This window comes from Vicugna pacos, chromosome 13, assembly GCF_048564905.1.
Source record: "Vicugna pacos chromosome 13, VicPac4, whole genome shotgun sequence".
Taxonomy (NCBI): Eukaryota; Metazoa; Chordata; class Mammalia; order Artiodactyla; family Camelidae; genus Vicugna; species Vicugna pacos.
The window spans coordinates 23,678,690-23,694,889 of record NC_132999.1 but is presented as its reverse complement, the minus strand read 5'-3'; the positions used below and the strand labels follow the sequence as shown (position 1 = coordinate 23,694,889).

General features: G+C 38.7%; 1 protein-coding gene across 8 annotated transcripts in view; it reads left to right on the top strand.

Annotated features, from left to right (window-relative positions):
* The window catches only part of FGGY (FGGY carbohydrate kinase domain containing), a 389,879-nt gene that overhangs the window by 265,619 nt on the left and 108,060 nt on the right, over positions 1-16,200 (top strand). For all 8 annotated transcript variants that reach the window (XR_012079073.1, XR_012079071.1, XR_012079072.1 and 5 more), the window contains one exon: positions 7,843-7,904. Coding sequence is in view for 5 of the 8 variants with exons in the window: in XM_072974343.1 (XP_072830444.1) it covers positions 7,843-7,904 (62 nt within the window). In the remaining 3 variants the exon portion in view is untranslated. The remainder of the gene's footprint in view (positions 1-7,842; positions 7,905-16,200) is intronic.

Genomic DNA, 16,200 nt, shown 5'->3' with positions numbered 1-16,200 from the left:
AGTACAAATAAATCTATATACAAAATAGAAACAGACTCACAGACATAGAAAACAAACTCCCCAGAAGGGAGAAGAACAGGGGAGGGACACATTAGGATTATGAGATTAACAGTTACGCATTGCTATACATAAAATAGATAAGCAACAAGGATTTGCTGTTGGCAGTATGTTTCATATCTTGTAATAGCCTATAATGGAATATAATCAGAAAAAAAAAACTGAATCACTATGCTGTACACCTGAAGCTAACATAATATTGTAAAACAACTATACTTCAATTAAAGAACTCTTCTGTGTCTTCCCATTGTACTTAAAATAAAATCTAAAGCCTTTGCCATGGCCTGCTTGATCTGCCCCACTTCCTACCTCTCTATCCCAATTTTATACAACTTTCCTACTCATACTCTGTAGTCTGATCTCACTTCACTCTTGTCAATTCCTAGGACATGTCAACTTAAAAAAAATGTACAACCTAAAAGTTGAGAGTTATGTTTTATTCAGGGGACTTTCTGAGGACTTCAAGCCTAGGAGGCAGCCTCTCAGATCACTCTAAGGGGCTGCTCCAAAGAGGCAAGGGAGGAGCCAGGATATATAAGTTTTTGCAACAAAGACCAGGTAGTTGAAACATCATAAGATTAATGTTAATTAAAGAAAACTAGATATCCCAAGTTAAGGGGTTTAGCACTTTTCTATATATAAGAAGATGCAAAAATCTGGGCTCATTGGAATCATTCCTTTAATATACACCTAGCCATCTAGGGCCAGTATCCTGTTCTTTTCCATCCTGAGTTCCCTCAGGAGGCACTGTGGGGGGTGGCTGCAGAGGCTGGGCTGCCTGCTTGTCTCCATCCTGAGTTCCCTCCGCTCATTGTTGAGGGTGGCAATCGTGGCTGATGACTTGATGGCCACAGCATCCTTTGTTTACTGATGTGGCTGGCAATACTTTTCATTCACCAATATATGACGCTCTTTCCCACTACAGAATCTTTGCACTTGTTATTCTTTTTACTTGAAAATAGTTGGTTCTTTTTTTTTTTTTCATATCTTAGCTGAAATTTCACCCTCAGGTCTTTCCTGAACACTTTATCTAAAATCAGTGTTTTTATTACAGTAACTTAGTTATTTCCTTCAAAGAACTAATCACTGTCTCTAATTATTATACTTATTTATTGACTGTATTTCAATAGAATATAATCTCTATATGGACAGCAAGTTCACCTGTCTTAATTGCTACTGACTCTCCTGTGGTTATTGGCTATGACTAGAATAGAGTAAGTGTTCAATTAATATTTGTTAAATCTATAAAGAACCTTATCCTTCTACACTATGTTTGTATATGGGGATATCCATTTTCCCTTCATAAACAGAGCTTTGTGAAAGCAATGACTTTTTTAATCTTTGTTTTCTGAATTATCAGAATGATGCCTAGCACAAAGTAGCCATATATCACATTAGTTTCATAAATAAGTGAATTAATTAACAAAGTGTAAAAATGAACAAAGCTACCAATTTTGATGGTGAATGAAACTGACTAAACTAGTCCTGTGTTAAATCAGAACTGATCCTCTTGTAAGAGAAATTGTTCTATGTAAAGCTAATACTAAAGTTGTCGGAAAAAAACCCAACATAGTTTATATTTTCTTTCAGGAACGTTTGTTGCTCCTAGGAACTGTTCAGTATTGAAACCCAGAATCCTTCCCAGCAGTATAAAAGAAATAGTTGAGATTAGGCTTTCTTCTTTCACTAGATTTTTATGAAAATTTCAAAGCTAGGAAGAATCAGGCAGAATGTTTTAGCTTTGAGATAAGATTAGATAAGTAAAGAGTTGAAATAGCTTAGATGAAGAACGTGACACTACAGGTAAATACAAATGGATAAAAGGAAGTTGTCACAAGTGATGAACATTTCTCTGAGCCGAATGATTGCTTTATCTGTAAAGCAAGGAAAATGACAGCCTCAGGACTAATACATAAAACTGACTTTAACTGAGAAAAACCTATCATGCAATAAGCAAAATGATCATAGAACCTAAAATTCTTACATTTTAAATTTGCCTTTGTCATGTGTTTCTCTTGCCTGTAAACCCTTTGCCAACAGTTTTGACATCTCAGGCAGTGCAGTTCTCTGTGTAATTTTACAAACTCTTGGCTATTTGTCATATTAATTGATTTAATGCTTTAGAGAGGAAATTAGAAATAGTCTTTTCCAGGGTCATGCCCTGAGCGAGAACTGAGCTCAGGTCTCAGGAGTCCTTGTCTGTGTTATCTCTGACATATCAAGGGTCAAAAACTCAAATGCCTAAAGGAGTCTGACTGCATAAATGAATAAACAGACAAGGCAAAGAGGTGGGGGGGTTTTGTTTGTTTTTGTTTTTGTTTTTACTTTTGCAGAGAAGTATTTCTTTCACTTGCAGTCCTCCGGCTGAATTCCATGCTCCCCCCTTTGACAGAGCGATGGGCATAGAGAAATAGATCTCTACAACAAGTGAAACATGAGTGCCATCTTGATGATAAATTGATGAAATCCGGTGTCTGTTGTTGGGGACTGATCGGGAGCAGTGGCCCTCTCACAAACTGGAGGATGCAGGCTTGTCTGAAGGAAACAATCACCACTCAGCTCCAGCTGACTCTGGCCATAGGGGTATATGGGTGATCCAATATTTTACCTTCAGTAATTCATCAAGAGAAACCAAAATCTGGACTTAAAGTGAAATCTCCCTATTTTAAAAGATTGGCTCATTTTTAAAAACATTGTATACCCCAAATAAAATACATCTGTGGGCCAGATGCCACCTCATACTCCCCACATAGCATCTCTGTATTACATTTCTATTTTTCCCATATTCTAAATGCAGATGTCACCTTTATAAGGAAATGCCAAAAGGACCCATTCTAGTTGTGCATTATAAGATGGCCTTTTCCTCTTGATCCTGATCTGGACGCCATCCTGAAGACCTGACCCCACCCAGCTTAAGCTTCCTACCTATCCAAATAGTTTATAGCCTTTTCTGCCTTCTGTTATAGCTGCCAGCAATCAGAGCTGAAATCTGAGAAGGTGGAGGAAACAAAATAATCATAGCATTAGGATAGCTCTGTCTACATATTTCTAAGGCAACTGCTTAGCAAATACAGTTATTGTGGTAAAGCTGGTTATTTCACTGGGAAACAAATAACCACTAATGGAACACTGTGATCTATACGGTGCTAAATGCATCGGAGAATAGAACATAAGTAGAAAGATCAACCTTTGGAACAGGCACTGCAGGCTTTTGAAACGAGTGCTGTTATTTGACAAACTGGTTCCTTCTTTGTTAATCAGGATGGGCCTTTACCATCAGATGCTGTGGAAAAACAAAAAGTGCAGCTGACCTTTTCAGAACTGATTCTTGCAGTCATTTCTACTCTTTCAGTGGTGCCCCCTTCTCTTCTCTCGTAACAGGTGTTATGAACTAAAAGCCGCCTTTATATCAGGTACTTCACTACAACCTTCCCTGCAAAGCAAATTTTATTAGCCCCGTTTTATAGCTGTAGGAGAAGAGGTTCTGAGAGTTCAGGTCACTTTTCTTAAGTAGCAGAGAATATAAGTATCGACCGTGAGTTTGAACTCCAGACTTTTCCCAAGGCCCAAGTTTCAGCTACTATTTTATTTTTTTTCTTGTTTTCTTTTCTTTTATTGAAGTGTAGTTGATTTACAATGTTGTTTTAGTTTCTGGTATACAGCATAATGATTCAGTTATACATTTATTTCTTTTTTATGTTCTTTTCCATCATAGGTCATTATAAGATACTGAATATAGTTCCCTGTGCTATACAGTAGGACCTTGTTGTTTATCTGTTTTATGTATGGTAGTTTATATATGCTGATCCCAAACTTCTAATTTATCCCTCCCCTAACTTTCCCCTTTGGTAACCGTAAGTTTGTTTTCTATGTCTGTGAGTCTATTTCTGTTTTGTAAATAAGTTCATTTGTATCATTTTTTAGATTCCAAATATAAGTGATATCCTGTGATATATGTCTTTCTCTGCCTGCCTTCACTTAGTATGATAATCTCTGAGTATGTCTGTGTTGCTGCAAATGGCATTATTTCATTTTTCCAGCTGAGTAGTATTCCATTGTGTATATATGCTATAACTTCTTTATTCAGTCATCTGTCGATGGACATTTAGGTTGCTTCCGTGTCTTGATTATTGTAAAGAGGGCTACTATGAGCGCTGGGGTACATGTATCTTTTCAAATTAGAGTTTTCTCTGGATATATGCCCAGCAGTGGGATTACTGGATCCTATGTCTATTTTCAGTTTTTTAAGGAATTTCCATACTATTTTCCATAGTGGCTACACCAAATTACAACTCACCAACAGTATAGGAGGGTTCCCTTTTCTCTACTCCCTCTCCAGCATTTATCATTTGTGGACTTTTGAATGTTGGTCATTCTGACCAGTGTAAGGTGATACCTCATTGTAGTTTTGATTTACATTTCTCTGATATTTAGCGATATTGAGTATCTTTTCATGTGCATATTGGCCATTTGTATGTCTTCACTGGAGAAATGTGTGTTATGTCTTCTGCCCATTTTTTTGACTGGGTTTTTTCTGTTATTAAGTTATATGAACTGTTTGTTCTGGAAGTTAAGCCCTTGTCAGTTGTACCATTTGCAAATATTTTCTCCCAGTCTGTAGGTTGTCTTTTTATTTGTCAGCTACTGTTTTAAAATGTAGGTTTTATTCTTGTTCAGGTATGATGAGGCCAGCAGACCAGGAGATGATTGCCATTGAAAGGATAATTTGTTATTCACAGTTCTTAAGAAAAGGGGTCCAGTCATACCATGTAGGGCCACACAAGAAGCCCCAGGGTTGTCCTTCTTTGTCTGGTGCTTGGCTCTGGGGTGATTGGAGCCAGGAAATAGTGACCCATAGAGAGAGTGGTAAGGAGGTAATCTGCAGACTTTTTAAGGTCCAGTTTGCATATGAAAGGCATGTTCACAGGTCAGTTGAGTGCTTTACTATCTCTAGAAATTGGCTAACCCTGAGAGGAGCAGTCTCTCCAGAGTCAACAGGTACCCAGATACCAAAGCATCATAAATACAGAAAATTTAAAAAAAAACATGATTAGTATGACTATGTTTCCTTTTCTTAGACCCAAAAGTTCAAAGTCATCTTTGACTCTGATTTTCTTGTATTCTGTAACTACTCAGTCACTTTTTGTCTTATTGTCTTCAACGTGTGTCTCATTCATTCATTCAAGATGCCACACATTGTTGTAGGCACTGAGGAATGGGAAATAGTGAGGCTGTTGATTTAAAAGCACTCAGAGTGGAAGGTAGGAGACAGATATAAACTAATTATTATAGAAGAACTTGATAAATGCTACAATAGAACAAGGACGGGATATTTGTTCCTCACTGTCAGCCTCTGAGCTTTGTCTGTGTTTCCTACTTTCTGTGCCTAGTCATCTCCCTGTTGCCCATACAATACCAGGTTCCTTAACTTTTCATCGTTTTGCTCCCCAAATCAAAATAATTTCCTATGGCCCAAAGTCGCTTCCCTGACTTTCAAGAACCACTGTCTGTCTGCACCCTCTTCCCTCATCCATATTTTCACCACTTCATTTATTCTTTAATTTAACATACAGTTTCCCTCTAACCAAATGTGACCCACACAAATAGTCACAAATATAGAGTGTGGTAAGTGCTGCCAAGAAGTACACGGTATTGCTCCATTATGATTCGTACATTCCATATTTATTCAACAAATAACTTACTGAGCATCTATAATGTGCCAATCTGAGGACAGGACCAGTCTCCTTACTGTTTATACCTAGATCCGTCTTTCCATCTTCATATCGCTACTCATCATAGCCTCCTTTCTGGTATCCCTTGCCTCCAGCCCTTTACTCCTCCAAACTGACTGTTCTTGGCTTCTCAGCCTTCCCAACTATATAATAATTGCCAAATTATTGACCTCTTACTTTATTCTACTATGTATTATATGTATTTCTTAAATTTCCACTCCATCCCAGAGCCTATTCACATTACCTGGTGCATTCAGCTTTTGATAAATACCAAGTAACTGCATTCAGGCATGAACAGCACATTCTAGGTTCTGTGCTTCCTCTGGGAAGCTCATTTAAATCTCCTTTCTCTGAAATCCTAAAGCACTTCCTATAGAAATTAGCATCAAATCAAGTAATGGCTTTAATTATCCATTATTGATGCCAGTGGGCTCATTGTGATGCTCCTACTGGATTGCAGACTCTTTAAGGTCCAGACTATGCCTCATCACAGTAACCCAAAGCTGGACCTTTATGAAGTAAATATGCAAAACCTGCAGGATTTTCTTTTTATTAAAATGACCAGTTGCTTTGGTATCATTTTGAAACATTTCTGCAGCACTACACAAATGGAATTCAACAACTTACTAATAATTATACGTGGAAGTTCAGTAGACAGTATGACATAGTAGTTAAGAACAAGGACTTTAGATACAGAGAGACCTCAATTTGAGATCTAGATCTGCCATTCACTTCCCTATGACCTTAGGCAAGTTACTTGGTCTCTTTTAGTCCTAGTTTACTCATCTCCATGGTGGACAATAGTATCTTCTTCACAGGATTGTTGTAAGGAATAAGTAAGATAAGGTATGTAAAATGCTTAGCTTAGTATTGGTATATGGTAAATGAGTCAATAAATTTTAGGTGATACTGTTTATACTATTGTCGGTATTATGGTAGACATACTCTATGTCCCAGAAATCCTGTTTTCAAAGGAGATTGGGATGGGGTTGGGGGAGAGGAGGTTATTGAGGCTGAGAGCAGTTAAGTGACCTGCAAGAGTCACACAGCTAGTTAGTATCAGAGCTAGAACCCAGGCCCAGCCTTTGTGGCTCCAGAACAAAGTCTCTTCGTCTTTACACAGTCCTGAGTCTCAGGAAACTTGCTCAGAGAAACTATCTCCATGCCACAATAGCTGCTCTGTTTGTAGTTTGAATGAAAATAAATAGGTCAGAATGGTTGTTTTGGAGACTCATGTAAACATTGAGAAAATACACAGATTAGGTTCAGGAACTCAAGCCCGGTGTTGGGTGTGTTTTAGCAAGCAGAGTAACAGCATGGGGAAACATAACTCTTCCTGATGCAGATCATATATTCTTTTGTTTAGAGCCATCAAGTGGATTAAGGAATAAATCCTGGACATGGAATTTCAAATGAAAAGATGGTTGTCCGCAGAGCTCAGACATTTCTGTCCTTGGAGAGCTCTGTCCCAGTTTCTCATGCGATAACTTCTCAGTCAGGGGGAGATTCTACTGACAGCTCTGGGGCAATTCATTTTTTGTCTGTTTTTTTAAAACTAGGACTCCTTCCTCCTAGTCTCTTTCACTCAACTTCTCCATTAGTAAAACACAGTGAGTAATTCAAGGTCTGACACTGCCCTAGGGTAACAGCCTGGGGTAACAGAAGAGGGAAATGATGTAATCCAGAGGTTAGTACTTATAACACTCAGGTCCCCCACCATTTACCCTGAGTTACCCCTTCTTCTTACTCCTCCCTCAAACTTCATTCTTGGACCCGATACTACCTGCTGCTAACAGTTCAGCCTTGGGAGTTCATTTTCTGCTGCTCTTCTCTTTAAGCTTCTTTGTTTTATAAATTCAAGAGACCAATAGTTGATTAAACAAAGCTAGACTTCTGAAAGCGCTGGGACACTCTTGCTGAGTTAGCATTTTAACATTCTTGGATTCTCTGTATACAAAAAGTAGAAAGAAACAAGACATTTTAACTTACCTTCTTCTGGCTTAAACAAAGACTAGAGAAGCTATAAAATTGACCTATTTCTCTTATTTTTCAGATTGACCACATGGTGCAGGGCCATGCTGCCTTCCCAGAACTACAAGCCAAGGCCACAGCCAGGTAACAGCTCCCTTTGTTTCCTACAACTTTCCATGTCTAGCTTCACTGAGGGCACTCACTTTAGGCAGTTTAACAGCTTAATGTTCAGATCTGTGAGCAAAGAAAATGCCTGGCAATACTTGGTTATGAGACAGTCATCTGGACAATCCAGCACATACCTGCATTAATTTTCAAAACAACCTAAGAGAACTCACAAAGAACCTAGAGATTCCCCAGGAATATGTCAGCGACCATGGTTGAAAAACTGATGTAGGAGGAGCATGGATTTTGGAGTCAAAACTTCTTGAATTCAAATCCAGTTTTTCTCCTTATTAACTGTGTAACCTTGGGCAAGTTATTCAACCTCTTTAAGCCTGTCTTTCCATCTGTGAAAGAGGATAATAACTGATAGGAGTGATTTCCAGGATATATTGTTAAGTGAAGAGAGCATAGTATAAAGGAGTACTTACAATATAATCCCATTCATATAAAAAGAAAGTGATATAAGAAAATATATGTGTATCTACTCATTTATGCAAAAGAAGTACAGGAAAGTTAAATCAGAAATTAATGAGATTGATTACCTAAAGGGTGTGGAAATGAATGGAAATAATGGGGAAATGAGAACAGAGTAGTAGGAGAGAGCAAGACTTCTTTGAGTACACCTTTTTGTATAACTCTGACTCTTAGAATCATGGTGATGATTCATATCTCTCTAAAAATAAATGGAAGATAAGTAGGTAGATAGGTAGGTATATAGATAGATGTGTGTTGTGGGGGTGAAATACAAACAGTAAAAAATGAACCTGTTGTATTAATAATAAGTAACATAATCACACTGAAGGGGATTTGCGAAAGAAAAGAACTAACCTGAGTAACGTTAGTAAAGTAGAGACTATTTTGAGATTCTACTATATGGCTAAAGTTAAAAATAACTACATAAATACTATACTCTTAATTACTAAATTTGTTTTTGATACTATTGGTTAGCTATTCTGAAAATCCTTTATGTGTATACTATAGCTGAGCAAATAGATAAATGTATTGTGGATAATGAGACGCAGGTTTCCCATAAGTAGGAAAAGGAGAAGGTTAGAATGAGCCCTATGGTAATGAATGGAAATCAGAGGTATCAGTATCAACTTATGGTTTTTAGTACATATGTCTATATTGCTGGATATAAGTAGAAATATATATATGCATTTATGCATGAGTGTATGTGATTGTTTTATTTATATATTTATCTATATATGTGTATATATATGTGTGTGTGTGTGTGCATATATATATATATGCATATATATATATATATATATATATATATGCATATATATATATATATATTCAGGCTCTTTCTGCTGAGATGGCTTAGAAGTAATGACACCCTAGTAGCAATGTGGACACCTAGCACCCAGGTCTTGGTTTCTAATACCATTCTCCTTGTTCTTCAATCAAAATAATCAGAACTTCTTGGGAAAATGGTCAACTCCAAGACTAGGGCAAGGAAAATACATGAATATTTTGTGGTGCCAGACCAGAATGTAAGGAAGTACTTAAAAATGAATTGTTGAAGTACAGGAGCTAGCTTTAACAATGTCTCAATTTTCATCAACAGAATAAATAATGAGAGTATAGAATAACTCCATGGCACCATACTGATAAAAGTGAATAATTGAAGAAATAAATAAATGGGGAAGAAAGCACAGATCTTTTCTGTCCACTGTAAGAACAATTCACTTTAAATTTATAAATGTAGAAGAAAAATGGAAATAAAAAAACCATTATTGGGCAAACACCACAGTAATAATTATTGCACATAAGAATCACCAATGGTTGCTAAAATGAATGAGTGAGAGTATGATGTAAAGCAGGGTATTTGCATCATCCCATGGCATCTCACTACAAGATACTTATTAGTATAGAAGGAAAAATAGTTAAATTCATAGTGGAGAAATCTGGCAGACAATACCTTGCCCAAGTGATCAAAATTAACAGTACTGGCAATAAAGTACATCAACACCATGTACCTCCTTTTATGACGTGCTGAGGAGAACACAACATCATTTTTATAATGTTCTTGCCAAAATGCATAACCTCAGTGTAAACATGAGAAAACATCATGCAGACCCAAATCGGGAGACATTCTACAAAATTATTAGCCAACATGCTTCAAAGCTTATGAAACTTAAAGAATTACTGAAGAACTGTCCCAGATTTGAGGAGACTAAAGAGCTACTACAACTAGAAACAATGTATGATCGTGGGTTAGATCCTGGACCAGAAAAACTACATTAGTGGGGAAAATTGTCAAAATTAAAATAAGTATGTAGATTAGTAATAATATTATATTCAAGTTAATTTCTTAGATGATGAGTATAAGGGAAGTCTGTGTACTGTTTTTACTTTTCTGTAAATCTAAAATTACGTTGAATTAAAAAGTTTGAAAAATAATGAACAAATGAATTTCATGATAATAATGCTCAGATGCTGGGCTTTTAACAAAAGTAAGGTATTTTATAATATTATCAGAGAAACTCCATTCATGTAGGTAGTATTTGGCGAAAAGGAAATAGTCATAGGTAGAGGCTGGTATCATAGATTCTGGAGCCAAATTGCCTGTCTCAGCTTCATCCCTTAGTAGCTTGTTACCCTGGGCAATTTATTTAACCTCATTATACCTTAGTACTTCACAGTAAAGAAAAATAATAATAGTAAACACCTCATAAGGTTGTTGAGAAAATTAAATGGATTTGAATAGTGTCTGGGACATAGTGACAATTGTCCAGCTATAGTAGGTATTCAGTAAATAATAGTGGTAGTGGCAGTGGAAGAGCACATGCTTAGCATGCATGAGGTCCTGGGTTCAATCCCCAGTACTTCCATTAAAAAAAAAAAATGGTAGTGGTAATGATGAAAGTTGTTGTAGTTACTTGTATTAGACCATTCCACTAGGAACTAACATTCTCATGGAGACCCACCATGAGAGCACAGAGCAAAATGAAATGCATACTGTACTAGAATATAAACAGTGTGTCATCAGGGTGTAGAAAAGGAGGATTGATCCCGACAAGGATTTTGAGAAATGCTTCATAAACTTTTCCTTCTAGGAGTCTCAAGTTACAATGCCATTGCTGTCCAGAGGGATCACACCACATATCCAACCAACAAGCACTTAGTTGGCTTAGAGACCACATAACCTAGAGGAGGGATTCCTAACTTCACATCATCTGAGAACCCCTTCGTTGTGTACAGAGTTTTGTTGATTATATACTTATGCATATATTTCTGGGAAGAGGGGCCATAGCTTTTATCAGAGTCTTGAAGGGATCCAGCATTTAAAAACCACTAACTCAAAAAAGAGCACAGATTTAAGAGTCCAGAGATCTAGATTCATATCCCATCTCCAGCATGCATCGTTGTGTGATCCTCAGTTTCCTTATCAGAATATGAGATGGTAGATACTAGGGAACCAGCCCTGGGTTACCTCTGAAAATTTATTTTCAGTTCATTGAGGTGGTGTATTTGGAAAGACTTTGTAAACTGTACTGTGACAATGACAGCAACCCCTACTACTTACTTCTACTGCTGTTACTAATGATTATAAAAGAGGAGGAGGCTTTGGGGGTGATTGCTCTAGGGTTAAGCTGCAGATGTCAGTCATCTGTAACCTGCCTACCTTCTTATGGAGTAGTGAGAACAGTAGACTGGGAAGTAGAGCTCTTGGGTTCTTGTACCAATTCTGCCATAAATTTCTCTGTGACTCAGTTTTCTTACCCATAAAATTACAATAATACTGCCCTGCTTAACTCATTTTCCAGGTGTAATGAGGATGGAAGTAGATCATGGGAATGCTAGTCTCTGAAGATTCTAAAGCTCAACACAGACCTAAAGGATATTTTACACTTTGCAATGAAATACTCTAAAGTTTCCAGAACTTCCTTGTATGTCTGAGCCTCATGTGAGTGGTTTTTAATATGAGAATAGGAAAAAAGGAAGGATTTATGGATTAGCATGCAAACTCAGAGAAACAGCAGCATAGGGTGGTCCAGAAGCAGCAATTTATAGACTTCAGTCCTAGAGTCAGACGGGATTTAAATTCCACCTCTCTTCACGTGCCAGCTGACTTCATCCCCTTTCCAACCACCTCCTTCTCTATAGAGCTAAGTTTCTCCAAAGCATTGCCAGGACTCTTGGTCAGTGTTCTCACTTTATTCTCCTCCCACACCCACTCCAGTTTGAGTTCTGTCACCATCGGCTCCTGAAACAGTTATTTGTTAGGGTCCTCAGTTACCACCGAGTATCTTCTGGTCCCCTTCCTCGAGCTCTCAGCTGCGTGTGGCACCAATGATCACAACTTCTCCTTCTAACACTCTCTTCCCTTGGCTTTCCAGAGTGTCACCCTCACCCAGTTTTCCTCCTGTATCTCTTGACTCCTTCTTAATCTCCTTTTCAAGCTCATGGTCTTTTTCCTGATCACTGACATCAAAGTTCATCACAGCTATGTTCTTGGACCTCGTCTCTAGCTTTGCTGGCTTTTCCAATGTGATCCCATATACATTTGTGGCTTCATTTCTTTGTATATTTTGACAACTCTCAAATTTTATCTCCAGCTCATATATTTAGTAGACATTTTCAGTTGGTTCTCTTCCCTTCCACTTTCCTTCAATTTATTGTCTTACAGAGGAAAATGTATCTCTATCTTATCAGTTCTATGCTAGACTGTCCTAAGACTCTAGTACTCATCATGCTTCAGGTCTTAGAAAGAAGTAAGTATAGTTGTTATTAAGTGAAGTTGTCTGTTTGGAAGGGACAACAGATTCCTTGGCATCAAAAACTATGTGTCTCTTTTGGTGCGACTTTGGGCTCTGAAAACAGCTGTGCAGGTCACCCCTATCTCAGAGCTTAGCATCAGCAAATCGTATTTGAAACTGTAGAAACAGGTATTGATAAACAGATTTATTATTTTATACTCTTGATTTACCATAATTCTTATAGGCTTCGTCCTGAAGAGAAAGTTGTCGTGAGCTTATGAATTAAGTAACAATAACTAGATGTATCCATGTATATAAATGACAACCAGAGTCTCGACGTGGGGCCAGATAGTCAGAGATTTTACTCCATAGCAAGAGATCGCTCTCCATTGATCATAACTTCAGCTCTTTTCCTCTAAAATGCTCATTGCTGTCTTCCTTCTCTTAAAGCATCTTTACCAATTTTTCAGAGTGAGGTGGTGATGGTAGGGTTTGGTGAAAGATGTTGGCATAATCCACAAGTGCTGAATTCAAGGTGGCAGCAGAGCCAAGGTTAAAATCCAGGTCCTCTGACTGTCTGATGTGTGTCCTAGGAGCACTTAAGGTACAATGGTGAAGAAAGCAAAAAAAAAAAAAATCCCTGTTTTCATAGAAATTATACACATGTACATGTATTTGTGTGTGTGTGTATTTGTGTGTGCGTGTGTGTGTGCGTGTGTGTGTGGAGAGAGAGGTTGAAAGAGAGAGAGCACATACTACTGTAATTGATAAGCATTCTAAAGAAACATAGAGATGGGTAAGGGGACATAGAACAAGCAGTGTTGGGGTGATGGATGAGAGCTATTTCAGGTGAGGAAGCCATCCTTGATCAGGTGACACTCAAGCAGGACTCAATAAAGTGGGAATAAGCCATCGTTTTATGGGAAGATCCTATTAGGCCAAAAGAACAGTAAGTCCTAAGGCCCAGAGGCAGCAGCCAGCTTGGCAAGCTTGGGGGACATCGTAAAAGCCAGTGTGGCTGGACCAAAGTTGGAGGGAGTGGGAAACAGATGAGAGCTGAAATTTAGCCAAGGGCCAAACCAAGTGGATCATCGTAGGAAGCTGTTAAGACCACTGGACTTTATTCAAGAATTTAGTTTTTGAGCAGGGGAGAGACATGATCAGATATACCTTTTAAAAGGAGTACTTTGGCTGTAAAGAATAAACCAGGCCATTGGTGGAGAGGGAGGGGCAGAGGGGAAGATACAGCCCCTGAAGTCAGCAGACTCATAATCTACTGGAAGATGGTAGACAGAGAAGCCCAGCCTATTCTGCACTACTTTTCTCACTACATTTCTCACTGTGATTCTATTGGTTTCCGGTCTCTCAGAGGTGCAAGCAGGAAGTCCTGCTAATTCACATCCTCTCTCTCAATCTGTCTTTCTTTTCTCCAACTTTCCCTGATTTTTTTGGTCATTCCTTTGAGGACAATCAATTTTTCTAGATCTGATTTATTCCTCAAACCTCTTTTGCTTCTGTGATTCCCTTTATCCCACTGAGGATTACTTTTTTTTAAAATGTTCTGATCCCCCATATGTCAAATCTCAGGGTACCTTTAAAGCTTCCTAGTTTAGAATATATGTCAATCCCCCCCCCAGTGCAAGGGAAGGAGAAGGAAAGGCCAAGAACACTTATTAAGAATTTTCAGTGTGCTTGGCACTGTGCTTAGTGATAGTTTTATATATATTATCTCATTTAATTCTAGATGAGGAAATGAGTATTACAAGGACGCCTCTTCTAAACACTGTTCTCACTGTCCATCCTAGTCTTGTGCTTTCAGATTGCTCCCTTGGCCTTAATGGCTTCTTCAGCCTTGGCCCCTCAGTCCGACAACTGGACTATCAGTCTATCAACAAGTATTTACTTAGGCTCCCCTGAGCTAGGATAGTCATAGAACCAGGGAGACAATATTAACACCTTTCATCCCCTAGGGTGTGCCAGGATAATCAGTAAATTCTTGATGGCTCTTGGAATGAGAAATTTTTTTTTAAAATAGACATAAGCTGGATATTACAGTGCCTTTCTTTGGCTTCTGTTCCACATGCAAGGATAAGAAAGTGCCCAGGGCATTGGGGTTCTCTCAAGAAGATTGAGGACTGTGCTGCCTTAGGAAATCAATTCTTCATTTTCTGCTTCTCAGAATAGCCCAGAATAGTGCCTGGCACTTGGGTGTAAGGTGGGGCAGGTTGTCACAAGATGCTTGTTGCTTTTCTCTGCCCGCTTTCATGGAAGTCACCAGCATACCTGGAAGGTTGTATCCATGTGACAACAGAGGTCCTCTCTTTGGCAGCCCTGTGCTACAATGAGATGGAGAGATTAAAAACAACCTCTAATATTCTATGGAAGATCAATAGTCATTCATTCTATACATCAGTACCTGGTTGAGCACCTGATAATGGCTTTTTCCTGGAAGGAGTTCAGACTCCAGAGATGTATACAGATAAAATTAAAAGGCAGGGAGAGAGAGGGTATAGCTCAGTGGTAGAGTGCATGCTTAGCATGCACGAGGTCCTGGGTTCAGTCCTCAGCACCTCCATAAATAAACAAAAAAACAAACAAACAAATAAAATCTAATTACCTCCCTCCTTCCCCCCAAATTAAGAGGTAATTATCATACAGTGGGGGAGATGCCATTCATTCTTTGAATACATACTCCTGAATGGTGCTGTGTGCCACATTCTCTGCTAAGTTCTAAATATCTATTGGTGTTGGTCTGCCTTCATGAATTTTAAAGTCCAGAGCAGGCCATAGGCAGTTGACAAGTAAATGAACCCATAAGTAAGTCTATGGTGAGCAAACCGCATAGGCAAGAAACTAACAGAGTGCAGTGATAGAATATCAGGGAAACCCCATTTAGAAGAGGTGACGAGGGAAGCCCCGGCTGTTGGAGGCACAGTTAAGACTGAAGGATAAAAATGAGCTGTGTGAAGAGCAGAAGGGAAAATAGTCCAGGCACAAGGACTGACGTACGTGAAAGCCTTGAAGAGAAGGCCGAGGGATTATTGATATTAGGCCATAGACCAGGGTGGGCAAGGGAAGTTTGGAGGCTCAGGCAGATTCTGCATCATCTAGGCCCTTAGAAGCCAAGGTAAGAAATTGATTTTGCTCAAAGGACAGTGGGTAGCCATTGCAGAATTCTAAACAGGGAAATAATGTAGTTAGTGTTACTATAGAAAACCTCTAAAGCTAGACAGAAAGCACGAGTTGTACTGTCAAACCCCTAACATAGGTGATGAGGACAGGTGGCATTTCGCTCCTGGGTGTGCTTGAGGATGTCAGGATCACTCCGTCTTCCGTCTTGTAAGGCTGGGATTGGAGACATAAAGAGGGTGCTGAGACACTGTGTTCGGTGCAGGTTGCTGTGTGAGCGTAGGCAGGGGAAGAAGCATGAGTCTAAGGATGGCTTCTGAAAGGTGGCATCAAAGATGGGTCTAGAACGATGGCAGTTAAAGAAAGAAAGGAAGAGAATTCTAGGCAAGAGGCGGGAGAACAGGCAAGCATTCAGAGGTTGAGACCTGCATATTTTG